The sequence below is a fragment of the Alternaria alternata genome (assembly GCF_001642055.1).
Source record: "Alternaria alternata strain SRC1lrK2f unplaced genomic scaffold CC77scaffold_4, whole genome shotgun sequence".
NCBI classification, from domain to species: Eukaryota; Fungi; Ascomycota; class Dothideomycetes; order Pleosporales; family Pleosporaceae; genus Alternaria; species Alternaria alternata.
In genome coordinates this window covers 1,476,909-1,495,122 of record NW_017306193.1, presented here as the reverse complement: position 1 = coordinate 1,495,122, position 18,214 = coordinate 1,476,909, and the positions used below count along the sequence as shown (strand labels likewise).

General features: G+C 51.8%; 6 protein-coding genes across 6 annotated transcripts; 5 read left to right on the top strand and 1 right to left on the bottom strand.

Moving 5' to 3' along the window:
* Nucleotides 1–133: 133 nt before the first annotated feature.
* On the bottom strand, nt 134–5,715 carry CC77DRAFT_929032 (kinase-like protein; the record flags this gene model as incomplete). The annotated part of the gene is made up of 8 exons (XM_018534088.1): nt 134–889; nt 975–1,118; nt 1,166–1,688; nt 1,734–2,673; nt 2,994–3,123; nt 3,948–5,138; nt 5,189–5,355; nt 5,409–5,715. 8 exons carry the CDS (start codon nt 5,713–5,715, stop codon nt 134–136), a joined length of 4,158 nt encoding a protein of 1,385 aa, XP_018389579.1.
* Nucleotides 5,716–6,545: 830 nt separating this feature from the next.
* CC77DRAFT_660172 (Pbs2-type MAP kinase) lies at nt 6,546–9,000 on the top strand. Its single transcript, XM_018532633.1, has 2 exons — nt 6,546–8,377; nt 8,425–9,000. The coding sequence occupies exons 1-2, from the start codon at nt 6,767–6,769 to the stop codon at nt 8,863–8,865; spliced, it is 2,052 nt and encodes a 683-aa protein (XP_018389578.1). The 5' UTR covers nt 6,546–6,766; the 3' UTR covers nt 8,866–9,000.
* A 295-nt stretch (nt 9,001–9,295) lies between these two features.
* CC77DRAFT_957247 (protein translocation protein SEC63) lies at nt 9,296–12,008 on the top strand. The gene is made up of 5 exons (XM_018535526.1): nt 9,296–9,521; nt 9,571–9,655; nt 9,706–9,932; nt 9,993–11,565; nt 11,622–12,008. The coding sequence occupies exons 1-5, from the start codon at nt 9,489–9,491 to the stop codon at nt 11,771–11,773; spliced, it is 2,070 nt and encodes a 689-aa protein (XP_018389577.1). The 5' UTR covers nt 9,296–9,488; the 3' UTR covers nt 11,774–12,008.
* Nucleotides 12,009–13,276: 1,268 nt separating this feature from the next.
* Nucleotides 13,277–14,489, top strand: CC77DRAFT_1006336 (hypothetical protein; the record flags this gene model as incomplete). The annotated part of the gene is made up of 2 exons (XM_018523408.1): nt 13,277–13,325; nt 13,387–14,489. 2 exons carry the CDS (start codon nt 13,277–13,279, stop codon nt 14,487–14,489), a joined length of 1,152 nt encoding a protein of 383 aa, XP_018389576.1.
* Nucleotides 14,490–14,898: 409 nt separating this feature from the next.
* On the top strand, nt 14,899–16,158 carry CC77DRAFT_1092305 (hypothetical protein; the record flags this gene model as incomplete). Its single annotated transcript, XM_018529625.1, has 1 exon — nt 14,899–16,158. One exon carries the CDS (start codon nt 14,899–14,901, stop codon nt 15,976–15,978), a length of 1,080 nt encoding a protein of 359 aa, XP_018389575.1. The 3' UTR covers nt 15,979–16,158.
* Nucleotides 16,159–16,370: 212 nt separating this feature from the next.
* Nucleotides 16,371–17,909, top strand: CC77DRAFT_928969 (MFS general substrate transporter; the record flags this gene model as incomplete). The annotated part of the gene is made up of 1 exon (XM_018534084.1): nt 16,371–17,909. One exon carries the CDS (start codon nt 16,371–16,373, stop codon nt 17,907–17,909), a length of 1,539 nt encoding a protein of 512 aa, XP_018389574.1.
* Between the last annotated feature and the right edge of the window lie 305 nt (nt 17,910–18,214).

Genomic DNA, 18,214 nt, shown 5'->3' with positions numbered 1-18,214 from the left:
TGTGCTGCACATTCTGATTTGAAGTCGTAGGGCACTTTCTCCGCTCGACTGATTCATCCCCTTATTCCAAGACAACGCGGATATGGTCGCTCTCAATGCTTTTCGATCATGATATCGCTCTTCCATCTACCCTTTAATATTCCACTAGTTTGACTCTCTTCCGCAACTCCTCGGGCACCTCCTCTGCCTTCACTATGCCCATGCGAATGGCGTCACCCCACAAGAACATTGCGCGGTCGTTAGCATAGGCCAAGTAGTCGAACTCTTCCTCATCCTGCGGTTTGAAAAGGTCAGCATCTTGCTCCGCTTGTGTTTTGTTCTCTTGTGTCTGTTCCGCCATCCTTTCACTCACGATCCCAGCCCCCTTCTCTCCAGCCTCAGCCTCAGCCCTAATCTCTGCTGTTGCACTGTCTAACTCTGCCGCTTCTTTACTAGGGTTAGCGTTCGCGTTCTTGTCCTCGGCATCGAAGTCGGGAAGGCCTGGAACATGAGCTTGGACGATGCCCCATGCTACCCACATAGCGGAGTTGGCCAAACGCCAGAGCTTGGTTTCAGCTAGTAAGCGGCGAGTCTCTTCTTCAATCTGACGCTCGGCTTGCGCCTCCTGCTCTTGATACTTCTCGCCTGGTGGAGCACGTGAGTCCAGCATGAATGCAGAGATATTGCTAGGGGCGGCAGTGGCTGCCAGTGCGGTGGTGCTGCCAGAGGATGGAAGAGGACCCAGGTGCGGGGTGGCAGGGTTAGAAGTATAGCCTCCAGCAGCTTTGTACGAGGGATTATGCATCAGGTACGCCCGGATAAAGCGGTGTTGCTCTTCAAGTGTCGGATAGTACTTGGTGTTGCAACGCCACGGAATCTCCGCGTCATGGTAGTTGTACGTCCATTCAGTCTGCTTCGTTGTCAGCTCGTACACACATAGAATGACGACTGAGATAGTTGCGGAACAATAGAATTGTCTGGAAGAATATGCTTACAAAGTGGTTGGCAAATTCCAAACCGGGCAGGTTTGCGTTAGCGTACTCGAAATCGATGACCACGAGCTGCTTGTGCTGGTTTGCTGGAAGCAGTAAAGGCGACTCGCCTTCCGGCACCATACGTAGAATGTTACCATACTGGGTCTACGCAGAGTTAGCTCGTGGATGATATGACGAGAAGTCCGACTTACGTCGTTATGAGCGAATATCATCCGCTCGTTGATCTTGTCTGCGCCACCATACTGTTCCTCTAACCATCTTCGATACTTCTCAACCACCTGCCTGAACGCTGGCCACTCCATACCGCACACGTATCCCCGCTTCTTCCATCTGTCACCAGGAGTTTGTGCAGAGTCTTGGTTGCTCTCTCGAACCTGTTGATCGAGCCAGGTGACAATTTGCTCACAGCGATCAACCCACTTGTCCCAGTTTTGCCAGACGAATGGACCGGCCTCCCGCTCTTCTTTCAAGAGATCGATGCCTTCATGAAGCTCTCGCATACGCTTAGCAATTTGCTTGGACGTCTCTGCATTGCGCAGCTCCTTCGCGGTCAACGGCTTTGCATGAAGAAATTCCTCGAAGCGTCCATTGGTGAAGGTGCCAAGTAGACGTGGACCAATTCGCTTTCGAGCAAGGCGTGTTAGAATCTGCAATTCAGACTCTCGGTCGATCAGATGTTCTACCTGTGGGCCGTAGATACGAAGCAAAAGTTTGCTGAAACGTGTTAGTATCAGCTTGCCTACGTTGAAAAGGACTTACGGAGGAGGATTCTTGGGCTTCGGCTGGCCGTCGTCGCCCTGCTCTTGAAGCGGTAGATTCTTGGGAGGCGAGACAACGTAAACAGCATTTGTCAAGGCACCGCTCAGCCTCTGTACATCAATCTCGTTGCTCTGTTCCATAGACACCTTCCGCCAGCCTTTGAGCTTGAGTGTATGAGCTAGACGAAGGATTTCGGCCCGGAACTTGGTCCATGCCTCCCTCTCTTTGCGTGCTTCTTTCTCAGATACGTGAGGGGCGGACTCGCTGTCTGACTCATCTACGTTGTAGGCCATAGTCTTCGAGTTGTCTAGAATAGCCTCGCAACTCGGGACTAGCTGGTCTACGGATTCAAAGTAATCCGTGTCTAGAGAGATGGCGGAGTGTCGCTTCAAGCCTGTTGATGATCTGCGGAAGTGTTGCATCCTCCTCTTAGCGTCGGCCGGCTTCATGGATAGGGTCTTTTCAAGGATTTGCGCCAGTTGGTCGAGGGAGTCCTCGCCGTGAGACGATTCGGAGCTGCTTCTAGCTAGAGCATGAGGCTCATCAATCGTCTCATCAGGAACAGCCTTTGTCGATTCTTGAGCAGCGCCCTCCTTAGCAGCTTTGCGCCTTGCCCTGCGTGCATGACGTCTGCTTCGTTCATGCTTGAGCCATGTGCCCACTTGCTTCAATAGATTCTCGTGCGGATGCTGTCCGTCAGAGGGAGCGTCTGTTGAGCTGTTGGAGAGCAAGGAAGATAAGGATGGATTTCCCTCACTTGGCGCTACCTTGGTTGATCCCAGTCGCTCGACTGAGGGCCGTCCAGATAGTTTCTTCTTGCTGATGCTTGCGGGGTAACTTCTTGTAGGCCTGTCGAGATCGAGGTAATCCTTCTGGTCAAGCTCCTTGTTCTTGCCAATCATCAAGGGGGAAATGGTGCTATCATCGGGAAAAGACACAACTATGGGCACATGGTCAGCAGGTGTTTTGGTAACCCATGCGCAAGCGACATGATAGCAAGTCAGTCAGATAATGGGTTCACTGCTTTCGAGCGCTGCGCTCGGGCATATTGTCAGATGAAGCGCACAAGCTTCATGATGGCTGCAGAAGTTGGCCAGACGTCGAGAGTCAACTCGACGGCCAAGCAGGAATTATTGTCAATCACTGAATAGTCACATTGCTACAGCTACGTTGACATTTGAATAGAAATCCCGGAAGGTAGCGTGGAACCGATTGCGAGAGTTTGCGAGCCGACACACGACAGCGGAATCATGGACTGACCTTTTGTAGAGCGCGGCGAGGTGCCATCGGTCAACGTAGTGTTTTGCGGGAGGGCGAATGAGTCGCTTGGGTGAGAGTCGCTGGGCTGCGACTGCTCATTGGAGGAAGTCGTCATGGCAGTTGCACGGGGCTCGCAGTGAGGTGCGCGGGAATAATGTAAGCGAGATGGACCTCGTGGTAGAGCAGAGCTCGGTTGGCGGCTCCGGACGGTAATGAGACCTGGTAACAGGCGTGCCCACGTCGGTAGGTAGGAAGGTCGGTTGTTTGGTGGGCAGGTGGTGTTATCGATACCTAGTGCGGCAGGAACGCCAAAGTACACGCGAGATCAGGGTCCACGTGCCAAGCTGATTGGCGGTCAGGATAACTTGTGAGGACGAAGACTGGTAAGAAGAGAGAGAGAGGGAGAGAGGGAGAGAGAAAATATACAGATTTCCTATATTCGGATCTTGAGTTATGTAAACAATTCAGAGGCAAAGCATCATAACTGGATCAGACGGCAAGCTGGTGTGTTGACGGTCTTCCTGCCTATCAATTGGGCAGCTATCGGCCTCGTTCCAGTATTCGCAGCCTTGGCAACGTACGTCAGGGTTCAAGTAGACAGAAACCAGAAACCTGCCACCCAACCTGAATGTGGAGTGTGCGAGCGTAACGTGGCAAACCATGTGCACATGGCCTATCAGCACATGAGAAAGTACCAAATATACCTTCTGAGTACTACATTGTATGTACAGGCTGGTTTCGATGCAGTCCCCCAGCCCTGGTATTCTAATAGCCCCGATACAACAAGAAAACGACCCATACAAAATACCATAACGCCTCGCTTGGAAACTGATTATATGTCTGTGACAGATAGCATGCTGTGCGTGGTCTCTTTCAAAAGGATACTCATTTGGCCCACTCCACCGTTTCCAGTGCAAGCATGACCAACAATAGAGTCGATGGCAAGATCCAAACAACATAACTCTGAAACAGAATCCTTGACATGGCACCCATGTACACGTTGTTGATTTGGCAGATTTGTGCCAACTGCAGCGCACTTGGTGCACCACTGAGCAAGAAACAGACGATGATGAAGATGGGGTCGTCAAGAATGCTAACAGGAACGTATTTGGCGGTCATGGCTAGCATGGGTGCCATGAGAAGCGTCGGGATAAGCATGCGACTAACAAGTGAGGCAATCACAAGCTTCTTCTCCACGCTCGGGTCTTCCATCGAGTGCTGGTCTTCCTTGGGTAATGTGTTACGAGCAAGGTTGGCACCCAAAACAACCAAGATGAGTGGAACGGCGACTTGTCCACTTTGGTTGACAGCGCGCGTGACGGAGTTGCTGACAAATGTACCTGGATCGAAGAAGAGATGTTGCAGGGGAGGAATAGAGGCGACGAGGATAGCAATCAACATGGCCCATAGAGGAGGGTTCATGAAGTCCCATACGCCCTTGAAGAACCTTGACAAGACAGAGCCAATCTTAGCCAGCGGTCGCTGTAGCCATGTAGGTAGGGCCTGGAAAACTCGGTTTCCAGCGCGTGTGGTGGAGACAGAAACGGTACTTGCAGAGCGCTTAAGTGCCATGCCAGCTCGCTTTGGCATGCCTTTGATGCCTTTGGGGACATTTTGCTTCTTCTTGTGAGCCTCGAGAACACCATTGAGGTGTCCGTTTGCAAGACCATTGCCATTACTGTGTCCGCTCATATCGCCGGCTCCAGGAATAGTAGCGTTACCATTGGTGGGAGTGATGAAATCGGTGGTGGCTTGGGCCTCTTCACGATTGAACAGAGAGTCTGAGTCGGACTCGTCTGAGTCTGCAGAAGTAGCGTAGCTGGTAACATTGCCAGATTCGTAGTCGGAGTGCGAGTCATCGAGAAGACGCTGCGCCTCGTCGTCTGTGTACTCTCCGTTTTCAATGGCGCTGTTCTTGCCACCGTCATCGTCTTTGTACGCACTGGCAGGTGCCAGAAGCACATTGAAGCCCCATGTCCATCGCACGAGCTGACCAAGTTGTTGGAAGATAAGGAGATAGAGGATACCACGCGCGCCAACGTCGTTGTCGTTATCGCCAGGGACCTTGTCCCAATGTAGACCGGACAGTGTTTTGGAGAGCGAGATAACGAGAGAGATTGGAAGCGAGTTTGAGTTTCCGAATACCTAGTAATGTCAGCTTGTGCCGCTTGCCTGGACAAGGAAAAGAGACATACCGCCATGGCAACAACAAAGTTGGACGCCCTCTTGTTGAACCTGCATATCCGCGACACGAGAAGTGCGGCGATGTAGGAGATGAGTGTTTGTACGACAAAGATTACAGGAATGACAGCAAGATCAGCCAGCTTCTCCGCTGTCAATTGTGATGCGAGCTTGGTAAAAACTGGCTCGAGGTTAGCTGAGGTTGGCGCTCTTAGTCCGAGGCGTTGCACGTACTAAGGCAGGGTGTAAACAGCTGCGTGTTGAGGTTGGCGAGAAACTTCTGGCTCTCTGCATCGAATTGACCCATTCGCGCAACAATGTAGCCGGGCGCGCTCACGCAAACGACTTCCATGACGGCCTCGAAGACGAGAAGGGTGAGGTTGGCAAAATCGGGATGCGAGCTGTGCTTGCCGCTCTTGAAGACTGTGAATAGGCCATTGTTGCCGTACTCGTAGGAGTTGGAGGCCATGGCGACGAATTCCGGAGACGAAGTTGGGAGGCTGCGCAGGCGAAAGGCCTGGGGAGCCGAGAAGAAAGGCATATTAGATGCCAGTTGTGTTGTTGGGAAAGCGCAAAGGCGCGACCGAGATGGAAACACTCGAGTTATCTTGAAGCGCAAGGCGTCTTGGCTGAGGACGCGCTATAGGCGGAGATCGACGTCACAGCCCGCGCCAGGTATAGCGGAAAGGCAGGTTAAGCCGCGGGCCCTGCAGGAACTTTGATAGGGGATGCAGCGAACCGGTCTGGATCGGAGGGGGCGAGGCGAAGAAGAGGAAGAAGAAGCAAATACAGCTGCCAGGCTGCAGATGGTTCGATGGTTGGACGATGGAAAGATTCCCATATCGTCCCCTCCAGCGCCTAGATGGTGGTACTCATCGCCCTGGCAGCGCCTTCCAGCCTGTCGTGTCGTGTCGTGTCGTGTCCCTGCGCCACATGGAGCCCATGGAGACATCGAGCATTGGCGGCCACATCGGCCATTGCAAATGCTGTCTTGACTGATGGGCAACGCACATCAATAGGCGGGGCGGCCACTAGGTTCCCCATGGCTCGGTCATTACCGCATACTGATTCTGTTCCCCCAAGCCTGCTGTCGTGTCTCGGTTCGGCGTGTGCAGGTGCTGCTTGGCCGGATCCAGATTTCCAGTCCATGCTCACTTGCGCATTCCGACGCTGCAAAGCAGGCTTGCTGGTGCAGCGTACATGGGCAAAGCAGGAACTGCTCAGTCCCCTACGGACCCCTTGCTGCCATCTGTCTCTACACTGCACTGCACGTCTGCGCTATGGTTGCGGTGCGGCCTGGTCGATTGTTGTGAAATCATTCAAGATTGCAGACGCGCGCTATTACTCGTCTCTGCAGCATCACGTCACAGCTCCAACTTGCACGCTACATGTAGCCCACAACCACCACACCTCCACCATACTACCAGATCCGCTGAGATCGCCGCTACATCTCCTTCCGCGGTGTAGTCGCAGCTCCTGATACTCGTCCTCTACCTACGCCTTCTTATTACTATCTCCTCCACTCTCCCTCTCCCCTTCCTCGTCCCAGTACCCCGCCCATCTCAGGCCGCGACTTTTCCCACTCTCTCGCCATGGCCTCCAATCCATCCACCCCGGACGCCGAAGTCGACTCCGACACCGTCTTCGACAGTCCCTCACCCTCCCCCGCGCCCTCGAGTCCTACCGAAAATGCCTCTTCGCCTGACCTGCTGTCCGCTGAGCGTCCCCCTCCCCGAACGGCATCCACGACCTCCGGCGCGACCGCCAATATGACATCGTCCTCAACGCCATTGGGAAACATCAACGCCGCCAGGAATCCCCGCCCCTCGAATCCCCCTACCATCTCCAGCAGAGGGAGCGGGCTGAACGTCTCCCAGGACATTCTCGCAAGAATACAGGCAGTACATCTCGGCCGGAAGGGCGCTCCACCAACGGGCTTGCCTGGGAGAGGGCCTGCACCACAAAGCCCTGGTCCGTCGCCCGACAGTCGTAATCCCATGTCTCCAGGCGGTAACCCTGGAGGCTTACCCGGAAACTTTCGAATGCCTACCAGGCCACCCACGACTAACTTCCAGTCCGCGCCTGCCGTTCCTGGTCGCGCAGGTGGCCCCAAGCCCTCCCTCGCTGAAAAGCGCGGCATGAGATTCCAGGGCGCGTTGCCAGGCGGTTTACCAGGCTCGTCTCCAACTGCTGGTGGAGCCGCTCCTCCTGCTGGCAGGAAGAAGCCCGGGTTGACTCTCTCGCAGATGAACGGCGAAAAGCCCGCTGAAGAAGGTGCAGAGCCCAAGAAACAAGAGACCCATTTTGATAAATTTTCACAATTCGTCGATACCAAGACTGGCAGCCTAAAATTTGCCGGCAAAGCCATACTCAACTCGGACGGCGTGCAATTTGCTAGCGGTTCCTCTTTCAACATCTCCTTGGATGAAGTCGACACACTAGACGAGCTCGGCAAGGGAAATTATGGCACAGTGTACAAGGTCAGACATAGCAGACCCCGAATGAGGAAACCAGGACAGGGTCTGGCAGGAAACAAGGCTGCACCAGGTTCGCCGTCGCGAAAGGAATTTGGCGAAGAAGCGAGCCCTACCAGTGCAAAACCTGCTGCGGGTACCGGCATAGTCATGGCAATGAAAGAAGTGAGGCTGGAGCTGGATGACTCGAAGTTCGCTGCTATCATCATGGAACTCGACGTCCTCCACCGCTGTATATCACCCTTCATCGTTGACTTCTATGGCGCTTTCTTCCAAGAAGGCGCCGTGTACATCTGCATGGAGTTCATGGACGGAGGCTCCATAGACAAGCTCTACGCCGATGGTGTGCCTGAGGGTGTCTTGCGCAAAATCACCATGGCCACGACTATGGGTCTGAAGTCACTGAAGGATGAGCACAACATCATTCACCGAGATGTGAAACCTACCAACATTCTCATGAACACCAAGGGCGCAATCAAGATCTGTGATTTCGGTGTCAGTGGAAACCTGGTCGCCAGTATTGCCAAGACCAACATTGGGTGCCAAAGCTACATGGCGCCAGAGAGGATATCTTCTGGTGGAATTGCACAGGCAGGCGCTAACCCTGGAGGTGGCACATACAGTGTACAAAGCGATATTTGGAGTTTGGGACTGACCATCATCGAGTGTGCTCTGGGGCGATACCCGTATCCGCCAGAGACGTACAACAACATCTTCAGTCAGCTCAGTGTAAGTTTATCAAACAGCTTTGTGCGTCAACGACTAATCATCCCTAGGCTATTGTCGATGGTGAGCCACCGGATCTGCCTGCCGAAGGGTACTCCGACGCGGCACGAAACTTTGTACGCGGCTGCTTGAACAAAATCCCCAACCTTCGGCCAACATATGCCATGCTGCTCCAACATGCATGGCTTGCACCTCTTGCTAAGCCGGACACCATCACCGAAGAGGAAGAGGAGGAAGTCGAGGCAGCAAGCGAAGCTACTGGTGGTGAAGCTGCTGGTGACAAGGGACCCGCCGAGGCAATCGAACCTGTAGAAGACCAAGAGGTCGCAGACTGGGTCAAAGCCGCGATTGAAAAGAGGAGGAGCGGCAAGATGAAGGGTGTCGAGAAACCTGCACTCCACGCCGCACCTCTGGATGCAGCGACGCAGAGTCCTTCGCCTAACGGTACAAATGGCTTAGAGCAAGCGGGATCAGTAGAAGCTGCCGCATAACATGCCCTGAGAATCTTGGATCACCATGGCTACTTGGGTCATTCCCGAGAACATTAGGCCGCATCCGCTGCAGCCTTCTGGGTTTAGGGCGTTGTATAGGCGTATTGCGGGGAACGATTGCCATGAAGCATTGAAATCGGGGCATTGAGCGCAGAGGCCACATGTACCTAGCATAGCATACACCTGTCCAGATGGACTGATATTGACACTTTTGAGTCACAAAATCTGCACCTGCTCTATGTAGCGTAACAATTGGTCTTTCTTACCTTTCATCTCAGTGAGGGCATGGCATTGCGGCAATAGGCCACTGCATGCATGCTGCTGTTGTTCTGTGGTTCGCGGTGACGTAAGCGGAAGGGCTCACTGGCACGTGATGGGTACCCCTGCTTGGCCAAGATTGCTCGCGGCGGCCATGTGTCGTGGTGCGGGAAAGAACACAGTGGTCGGAACAACTACAATAAGTAGCCACGACTTTCTTTCGTACGCCCCCACCTTCTTTGTAATGCCACCTGCGTAGAACCAGTTTTACTTGATTTCCTCTGGAATCCTTTTCGACAACAATCCCCAATCACTTTTAGTCATTCTCTCGCATACCTCGCCCCGTCCACAGGGACACGTTCAACATGTCCGGGACAGATTACAACTACGATGAACAGGTACATCTTGGGTGCGCGCCAGGTTTAAAGTCCTGCTAACAAGTCGCAGGGCCAGTTCTTCCCCTACTTCATCCTCACTGTAACGACCCTCGTCACCGTCCCGACCACAATTTCCTTCTTGAGGCCGAGCAAAGGTGCGCGCTTCCCGCCACTACCGCTTACCATTATACTGATGCACAATCAGAACTCGAGAATACCGGAGCGCGGATAGAGTCCGACTTCACCCCCGAACATGCCGACCTCATCCAGGGACAGCGCAAGAAGCAGAAGCGGCTCGAGCGGAGGATAAAGCGGGGTCTTGTCATGTTGGGAGGATGGGCGCTTAATGCTGCTATGGTCTACCTCATACTGGTTACCGCGCGGACTACGCCTGACATATGGGATCCCTACGAGGTGCTGGGTGTTTCTAGGGTACGATGGCTGTTTCCCCGCAACGCGCACTTTCGACAACGATGCTAACTCGCAGACCAGAACGCGGACGAGAAGGCCATCAAGAAGCATTATCGACGACTGTCTCTTAGCCTGCATCCCGACAAGGCTCGCGAGGACCCCGCAAAAAACATTACAATACAATCAATCAACGACCACTGGGTAGATGTTACAAAGGCGTTCAAAGCTCTCACCGACGAGGAGATTCGCAACAACTTCCTTCAATACGGCCACCCTGACGGCAAACAGAGTTTCAGTATCGGTATTGCGCTGCCTCAGTGGCTCGTCACTGACGGCGCTGGCAAATACGTTCTGCTCATCTACGCGCTCGCGCTCGGTGTCATTCTGCCCTACACTGTCGGAAAGTGGTGGTACGGAACACAGAGACTGACCAAAGATAAAGTTCTTGTCGCCAGCGCGGGCAAGGTCTTCCGCGATTACGACAACGAGCAAGGCGAGGTGGGCGTCATTCATGCGTTGAGCAGTGGAGAGGAGTTCAACGAAGTTCTCACTGGGCACAAAGCGGAAAACGGTCTCTCGAAGCTCGAACAAAAGGTCCTTTCCGAGACTTCCGGATCTCTCGTCTCGCAAACGCTTACGAAGAAGGACCGCCAAAAGCTAGACGATCTGGAGGACAGCCGAAGACGCAAGGTACTGACCTTGTTGTGGGCATACCTTGGTCGTGTCGAACTTGATGACGAGACATTGAATGACGAGAAGTTCGAAGTTGCGCCCATTGCACTCCGACTTAATGAAGCTTATACCGCCATCGCACTCGCATATGGTACCACCAAAGCAGTACTCTCGGCATACAGGACTTCCCAAAATCTCATCCAAGCTTTACGACCGGGTGCATCGCCTTTGGAACAGCTGCCACATTTCACACCTGCTGTTGCTAGCGCGGCTGAGGCTGAGCAAGCAAGATCACACTTGACTATCCAAGAATTCATGGACATTCCCGATGATGAGCGCAAAGCCCGTGTTGTCAAGTCTGGTCTTCTGTCTCAAGATCAGTACAGCACAGCTATGACCGTAGCTTCGAGGATTCCACTGTTCCATCTTGAGAAAGCCTTCTTCAAGGTCGTCGGAGAACGTTTCGTTACCCCCAGCAGCTTGGTCCAGTTCGTGCTGAAAGGTCGTTTCATTCCATGTGGAGCCACTAACGTACCCGATGTAAACCCGAAGGACCTGCTAGATATTGATCCCGCCGAGGGTGATGTTGCGGCAATTACCGGACGTAAGAATGATCGTTCTGGAGAGAAACCTATCCAGCCACCTCTGGCATTCGCTCCCTATTACGCCCGCGACCACGCGCCAAGGTGGCACGTGTTTCTTGCGGACAGCAAGCAGGGGCGTATCGCGGTACCACCCTTCACCTTCTCAACCTTCGACAAGCCTATTCTTGATGAGAGCGGTAACCCCACCTACAACGTACAGACCCTGAAGATGCAATTTGGCGCACCACCACAAGCTGGTAGCTATACTTTCGTCATGCACATGATTTGTGATAGCTACGTCGGCATGGATACCAAGATGGAGGTTACCCTTGTCGTCGAGGACGCCAGTAAAGCCGAAGAGGTAGAAGAGGAAGATGAGATTAGCGAGCCAGAAGAAGGTAAGTTTCACTGATTTGAGTCATACCCATGATCAGTACGGCTAACATGTCTGCAGATTCGCTGGCAGGTCAAATGCACCAAATGAAGACTGGCGCTCCACCAAAGAAGCGGAGACAGGCAAATGACGATTCCAGCGGAAGTGACACCGAAGGTGACGTTGAGTCTGAGAGCGAAACAGATACCGACACCGACTCAGATGACGAGTAGGGTGCTTCGTGTTTCCTGTGAGAACAATACTCGATCTCTTTGAGTATAGGATACCCAGCTTGTATTACAGAGGCTACGGGTTAACGCCAACGGCCGGCGTCAATTCTTCATATCATTTGGGCCATGGCTGCCATAGGCATTTCCAGGCGTTCCGGAAACAAGGTGCTTTGCAATTAGGGACTTCTCGATTTGTCCTTTTTAGACAAAGCGTCAGCACCCGATAGGGTTTTAGGAGTATGTGTAGATATCCACGTCAAATCACATTGAGCAATTTTCGATTCAACCTCATTTCTGGCCAACTTTCTGCTCATAATTTGGGGTACTTGATAAATATAGACTGGACTAAAAACCAAGATTAAACTCGAATGATCTATCTACACCATTATGCGAGTGCCTCAGGAACACATGGCATCCGAATCCAAAAGCATAGACTTAACGCATGGACGTATAACATAACTGCGGAGATCTGTAACTTGGGTGGTTCATCAAAGTTCGGTTCCACAACCTGCGGGGTTTCAGCCGCGTCTCGCTTCGTCCTCAACACCACCTTAATATCATGAACATCACCTTTCGACCAACTCCATCTGCTAGGATCAGTATAGTAATCACGAATTAAGAGGGAGCTGCTGTCTGCGTTCCAGGAATGCATACATGGCTAGTGGTGTGGTGATGGGTAGACTGATGGTCGCCATGGCATTACGGAAGACATTAACATGGTGATTACGACTCGGAAGCATCCACTGAAGAGACACCAATGCTAAGACACGATCTCAATATACAGAGGTTCGCATGTTGTGTCTCTGTCCTGCAGAAGTGGTACACAAAGGATCGCGTAAGCGATCTACATTCATACATCCGCCTCCGCATTCAGCACTGTCTCAAAGAACATCGACTTCTACCTGTGTTCGGCCTGCATAAATTTCCGAAAATACTGCCTGAGGGTTCGCTAAGGCATAACACAGCCACCCCAAATGAGTGCTATACCTTGGCTGCCGATCGGATACTACGGCTCCGCTATCCTGAGGCTCATACAATAGGCCTCAGTCTGCAAGGCAAAACCGTCAAGCAAATCTTGGCAAAGTGTTAGTTGCACATCTTGTTCTTGGCAAGATGCGGGTGCGTTCATCGCCGGTAACAAAGTGACAAGTCCCCAAGGTTCGCGCTACATGTGTCACATCTAACGGCAATACAGGGGGCAAGTACCGACATATGGGCGTTTTTCTTGGGCATCGACGAGTCGTTATACAGATGAGACGTTGGATAAAAGCTGATGGAGGGTCGCACATAGTTTACTTTCTCATCCCACACTCACTCTTCCGGTCTTTAGTCCTTCCTTCCTACCTTCCTTAATCCCATTTCAATTCTTTAGCGACTTTGACAGTCTGCCAATCCACTTTCTTTGAATCATTAATACGTCTGTGACGTTTAATCTTAACCTTTTTTAATCTATCGATTCGCTTCAGGAAGACTATTACCTTCATCCACTTCACCATTATCATCAACATGTCTATCAAGGCTATTGCTACTATTGTGCTTGCGGCCGGCCTCGCTGGTAAGTTCACTCCACAAGCTCAAAGCCTAAGTATGCAATGTAGCGTACTGACCCAACACAGCTGCAAAGCCTATCAACACTCCTCGATCTCTTCCTGGTTCTTCCAAGCGCCAGATCGGCTTTAACTCTGTTATCAACGGCTTCAACGGCAACGATGGCGACTTCAACTTTATTGACGGATTCAACAACTTCAACCAGCAACAGCAGGTCATCCAAATCCAACAGCAGAACCTCCAGATTGTCGACAACGGCCGCCAACAAGCAGTCGTTCAGCAAGTGCAGGAGGTCCTCATCGTCGACCAAGTCAACAACGGTTTCAACAACGACTTGAACAACCTCTTTCGCAAGAGTAACTTTCAGAACCAGTTCCGCGACGTCTCCACCGTCACGCTCGTCGTACAGGAGATTCAAGTTGCTATCGACGATGGCAGGGGCAACCAAGTCCAGCAGAACATCTTCGCGCAATCTGCCGTCGTCGCCAACCGTGGGGCTCGCCAAACCCAGACCGTCATGGTCTTCGACAGCCGCACCCTCGTCGCCCAGGATATCCTCGGCAACAACGCCTTTGCCAACCTCGGTGGCTTTGGCGGCATCGCTGGTGCCACTGCTGCCTTGGACAACAAGATGCCCACAAAGACCGCTGGTATCCAGCTCTTTGGTGCTAAGCCTACATGGTCAGCCGTTGCCGAGGATCCTGCTGCGACCCTTGGTGCTATCTGGCAGGGCGCTCTTCAGGATCTTCAGAACGCAGATAACGATGAGCAAGACAACAAGCTCAACGAACAGATTGCTGCCGAGGAGTTGAAAGCTCTCCAAGAAGCACTTGGACAACAGGACAGTGCTGATAAGCAGGCCGACGAGGAGCAGAAGAAGGCCGACGAGGAGCAGAAGAAGGCCGATGAGGAGGCAGCTAAGCAGGAAGAGGAGCAGCAGAAGGCTGAAGAGGAGGCCGCAAAGAAGGACGCCGAGGAACAGAAGAAGGCTGAAGAAGCTGCTGCTAAGCAAGATGCCGAGGACCAGAAGAAGGCTGATGAGGAGGCTAAGAAGGCTGCAGAGGAAGAGCAGAAGAAAGCCGATGAAGAGGTAAAGGCGCAAGCTGAGCAGGACAAGAAGGCAGCTGAGGAGCAGAAGAAGGCTGAGGAGCAGAAAAAGGCTGAAGCTTGAGACTCAGCGATGCTTTGTCTCTCCTATGAGCGTAGAGGCTCGAGCGGTATACTCATGGAGCTTGGCAGCAACTTGAGCAGTTTACCAACACTAAATAGCAGTAAGACTCGGTGCTGGAGTCACCTACAGGCGGTATCATAGCCTTGATGAGAAACGTTGGTATCAGCGAGACTGATCCAAGTAAAATCTAGTCACGACATCAAATGAATGATTTGTCTCTTTCACTTGTCGTGCTCAGTGACGTACTCACATTCACGAACAATTGCCAGTCAATCCCTTTCAATAAGACGGAGACGTTTTTTCTTTCGAACACATTCTGCCTACGCGACCTATGAGAGACATTTCACCAGACAAGTTAAGCGCTACTTTCCCTCTCCATCTCAAGTCCTCAAACACAAAGGCTACAACGATGACACCGCCTAACCACTCGCTGCGACGCTATCGCCATATGAACAGGCTATTTTTCTGTTTCTTAATGCTCATTGCCGGCATTTGCGTATTCTTCAGCTGCAGAACATCCAATCTCATCGCGCCCAATGTGCTCAAGGTTACCAACTCCCCAGATCTTGAGTCCGGTTCTATACTCTGGATGCCTACAAGAAAGCAAGAAGACTGGAAGATCGTAAAGGCGACAATGTACTATGAGTCTGGCGATAAGACACAGAACGCCCGCATTCTTACCCTTCATGACTTCCACAACGAGTGCTTCAAATATGAGACACATACATTGCGTACGCTGATTGTGCGAGGCGCTCTCAACAAATTCCTTCACCTCCAATCACTCATCATCGAGGAACTTCAGAAGCCGATTGAGCAGCGTATGGAGTGGATACTCTACTTTGATACCACTATCGTCCTCGCGAACGCTCACATACCCTTACACCACTTTCTGCCACCTATCACTGATGTCGAAACTTTCAAGAGCCTTTCCATCATCGCTACAAAGTCCGAGAGTGATCATCTAAATTCTTCAGTCTTCTTCATACGGATTAGTGGCGGCTCATTACGGATCTTGACTCAAGCCATGGAGACAATATATGACGCGCCGTACATCGAAGGATACAAGAACGAAGACAACGACGGAGGCCTCTCATCAGTAGCCCTACAGAATGTTCTTTATCTGGAGCAACATCGAAATAAGGTAATTTTCCAGCCGCAACAATGGTACAACAGCACGACTTCGTTGTTCAATCAACCCTACTTTCCCACACCAGCTCATCGCCTGACACCCGATCTCAAGACGTTGACAGTTGACCGTGAGGGACAGCAAATGTTTCCAGAAACAGCAGATGTACATCGCTTCTGGCGCACAGCGAGCGAAGCTAGACGCGTGTTAGATGAGGCAAAAGAGAAGGGTTATACGGATGAACAGGGTGCCTTGTGGGAAATGGCTAAGGAGGTGAAAGAGTGGGTTCAGCTACGGGCTTGGGATATGGAAGAGCTCGAAAGGAGGATCATGCTGTTGAGGGCCAGCTTGAACAACGACTGATTTGATTTTTCGGACATATAGTCTGTGAAAGAAGTGTGTAGTGCATCCTACATATCATGATTCATCCAACAGATGATCATCTTCGGTCCGGTGTGTGTAATCATGAATGGTAGTACTGTATTATCGGAATGAGTCCGCGGCCGGATGGTACGGTGCTGCAGGGACGTTGCCAGCTATGCGGGATCCTTACCACCTTCCAATCATGTAGCATAGATGATCTGGGCATCTCGGATAGCACGGCTTAACGTCAAGTAAGCAAGCGCTTACTCGTCCGAGCTACGCATTCTCCTCTCTTCATATAGTAGCACGTCGCGTGCTCAAACTTCGTGAGATCTGAAAAGAGTTCTTTGCAGCTATTATTTACTATGCCACTACCCCCAGAAGTCATACCAATGCAAGACGTGGTGCCAAGAACCGACAACTTGCAGAAGGACATAGCAACCAAGAACAACCAGTCAACCTCACCAGGAAGAAACGAAGCATATTCCGCATATTCAGCATATACCCGTACCTACCTGACCTACATTCTTGGCGTCGTCCAGCTGATATCTACGTTGACAACAACAATCTATTTTCCATTGATACCAACACTCAGCACCCACTTCTCCGTATCCGTTCAAGCTATCAACTTGACAGTCACTGTATACGCCATTTGCCAGGCCCTATCACCAGGAGTATTCGGTTCTTTGGCAGATTCGTATGGACGACGACCGGTACTATTGGCGCTTGTTACCACGTACACGATGGCAAGCTTGGGCCTGGCGCTCAATAAGAACAGCTACACAGTTCTCATGGTATTGCGAGCATTTCAAAGTATCGGCGGGTCGGCAACAGTGCCGATCGCTTATGGAATTGTAGCTGACGTCGCTGTTGTGTCAGAGCGAGGAGGCATGCTAGGACCAATGTTGTCGACTTGCAACGGTATTTCTGCATTTGGACCGGTCATCGGTGGAGCGCTGGCGATGAAGTCCACAGGACCTATGGGCGTTTTCATGGCTTTGCTTGGTATCGCCATCTTGTGCCTTCTCCTTGTTGGCTTTTTACTACCAGAAACGTCAAGGGCTATCGTTAGGAACGGATCTAGGCCCGCAACTGGAATCTGGCGTACTTGGACATCCTTTCTCTCGAGAGAGCAGGAGGATCGATCTGCTACGAGTATTCAAGACCGGCCTTCGATGCCAAAGCCCAGCCAGACTTTTCGAAAAGTTTTCGATTCCATACGCATTATCCGGCATCCAGACGCTGCTGTGATCCTCTGTATGGTAGCCTCGTCTTATGGTATCTACTACACCTTTCAGGTCGCCCACTCTGTCCTATTTGAGGAGCTCTACGGCTACAACGAGCTGCAGATTGGCCTGAGTTTCCTCCCTGCGCTAACTGGTATGACGATCGGCGGCACAATAGCTGGAAAGCTTATGGACTTCAACTATGCTCATCATGCACGTCAAATTGAGATCGCGGATCCAGCGAATATACTAGATTTTCCAATCGAAAACGCCCGTTTCAGAAACATGATACCAATCATACTCGCTGAGATGACCTTTATAACGGGCTATGGTTGGGCAGTACAACACAATGTACACCCTGCGATTCTTCTTGTCTTAGAGTTCTTCATTTCCACCTTAGCTACACTGCTAAGTCATACTGCGAACGCGCTCCTCGTGGACGTGTTTCCCGAAGTACCGAGCACTGCGTATGCCTCGGGTCAGCTTGCACGAGGCGGATTCAGCGCGGCGTCTGCGGCTATAATCGATCCGTTGATGCGTTCTGTGGGTCGTGGGTGGTACTTCACTATCTTCGCGGCGTTCACTGGGGCTGGATGTTTAACGTGCGTAAGTTTAAGTCGATGCGCTGGTATGCGATGGCGCCGAAAAAGGTATCTGGACACCAGCAGTAGGTCAGTAGAGGGAGCGAGTAGTCAAGGAGTTTGAGGTGGTTTCTCAGATGTCGAAAAGTTACATTGTAAAGCCCGGCTATTCGGATCAAATCGTCCAAATAACACATGATTCTCCTGCATTTTTGTAATCCAAGTGCTCATTTCTGATATGCACCATGGCTGAAGGTACCGTGTTCAGCTACAGAAAGATATGAGCTGGGATTTCATCACAGCAGGTCATCGGCCGTATTTTCAACACTGAGACGACCATGTAGTATTCTTCATGCGTTGGTGGCAGCAATATTAGATGTCCGTATTGTCGGTATCGTACCCCAGATTCTTGGCGCAAGCATACGAATT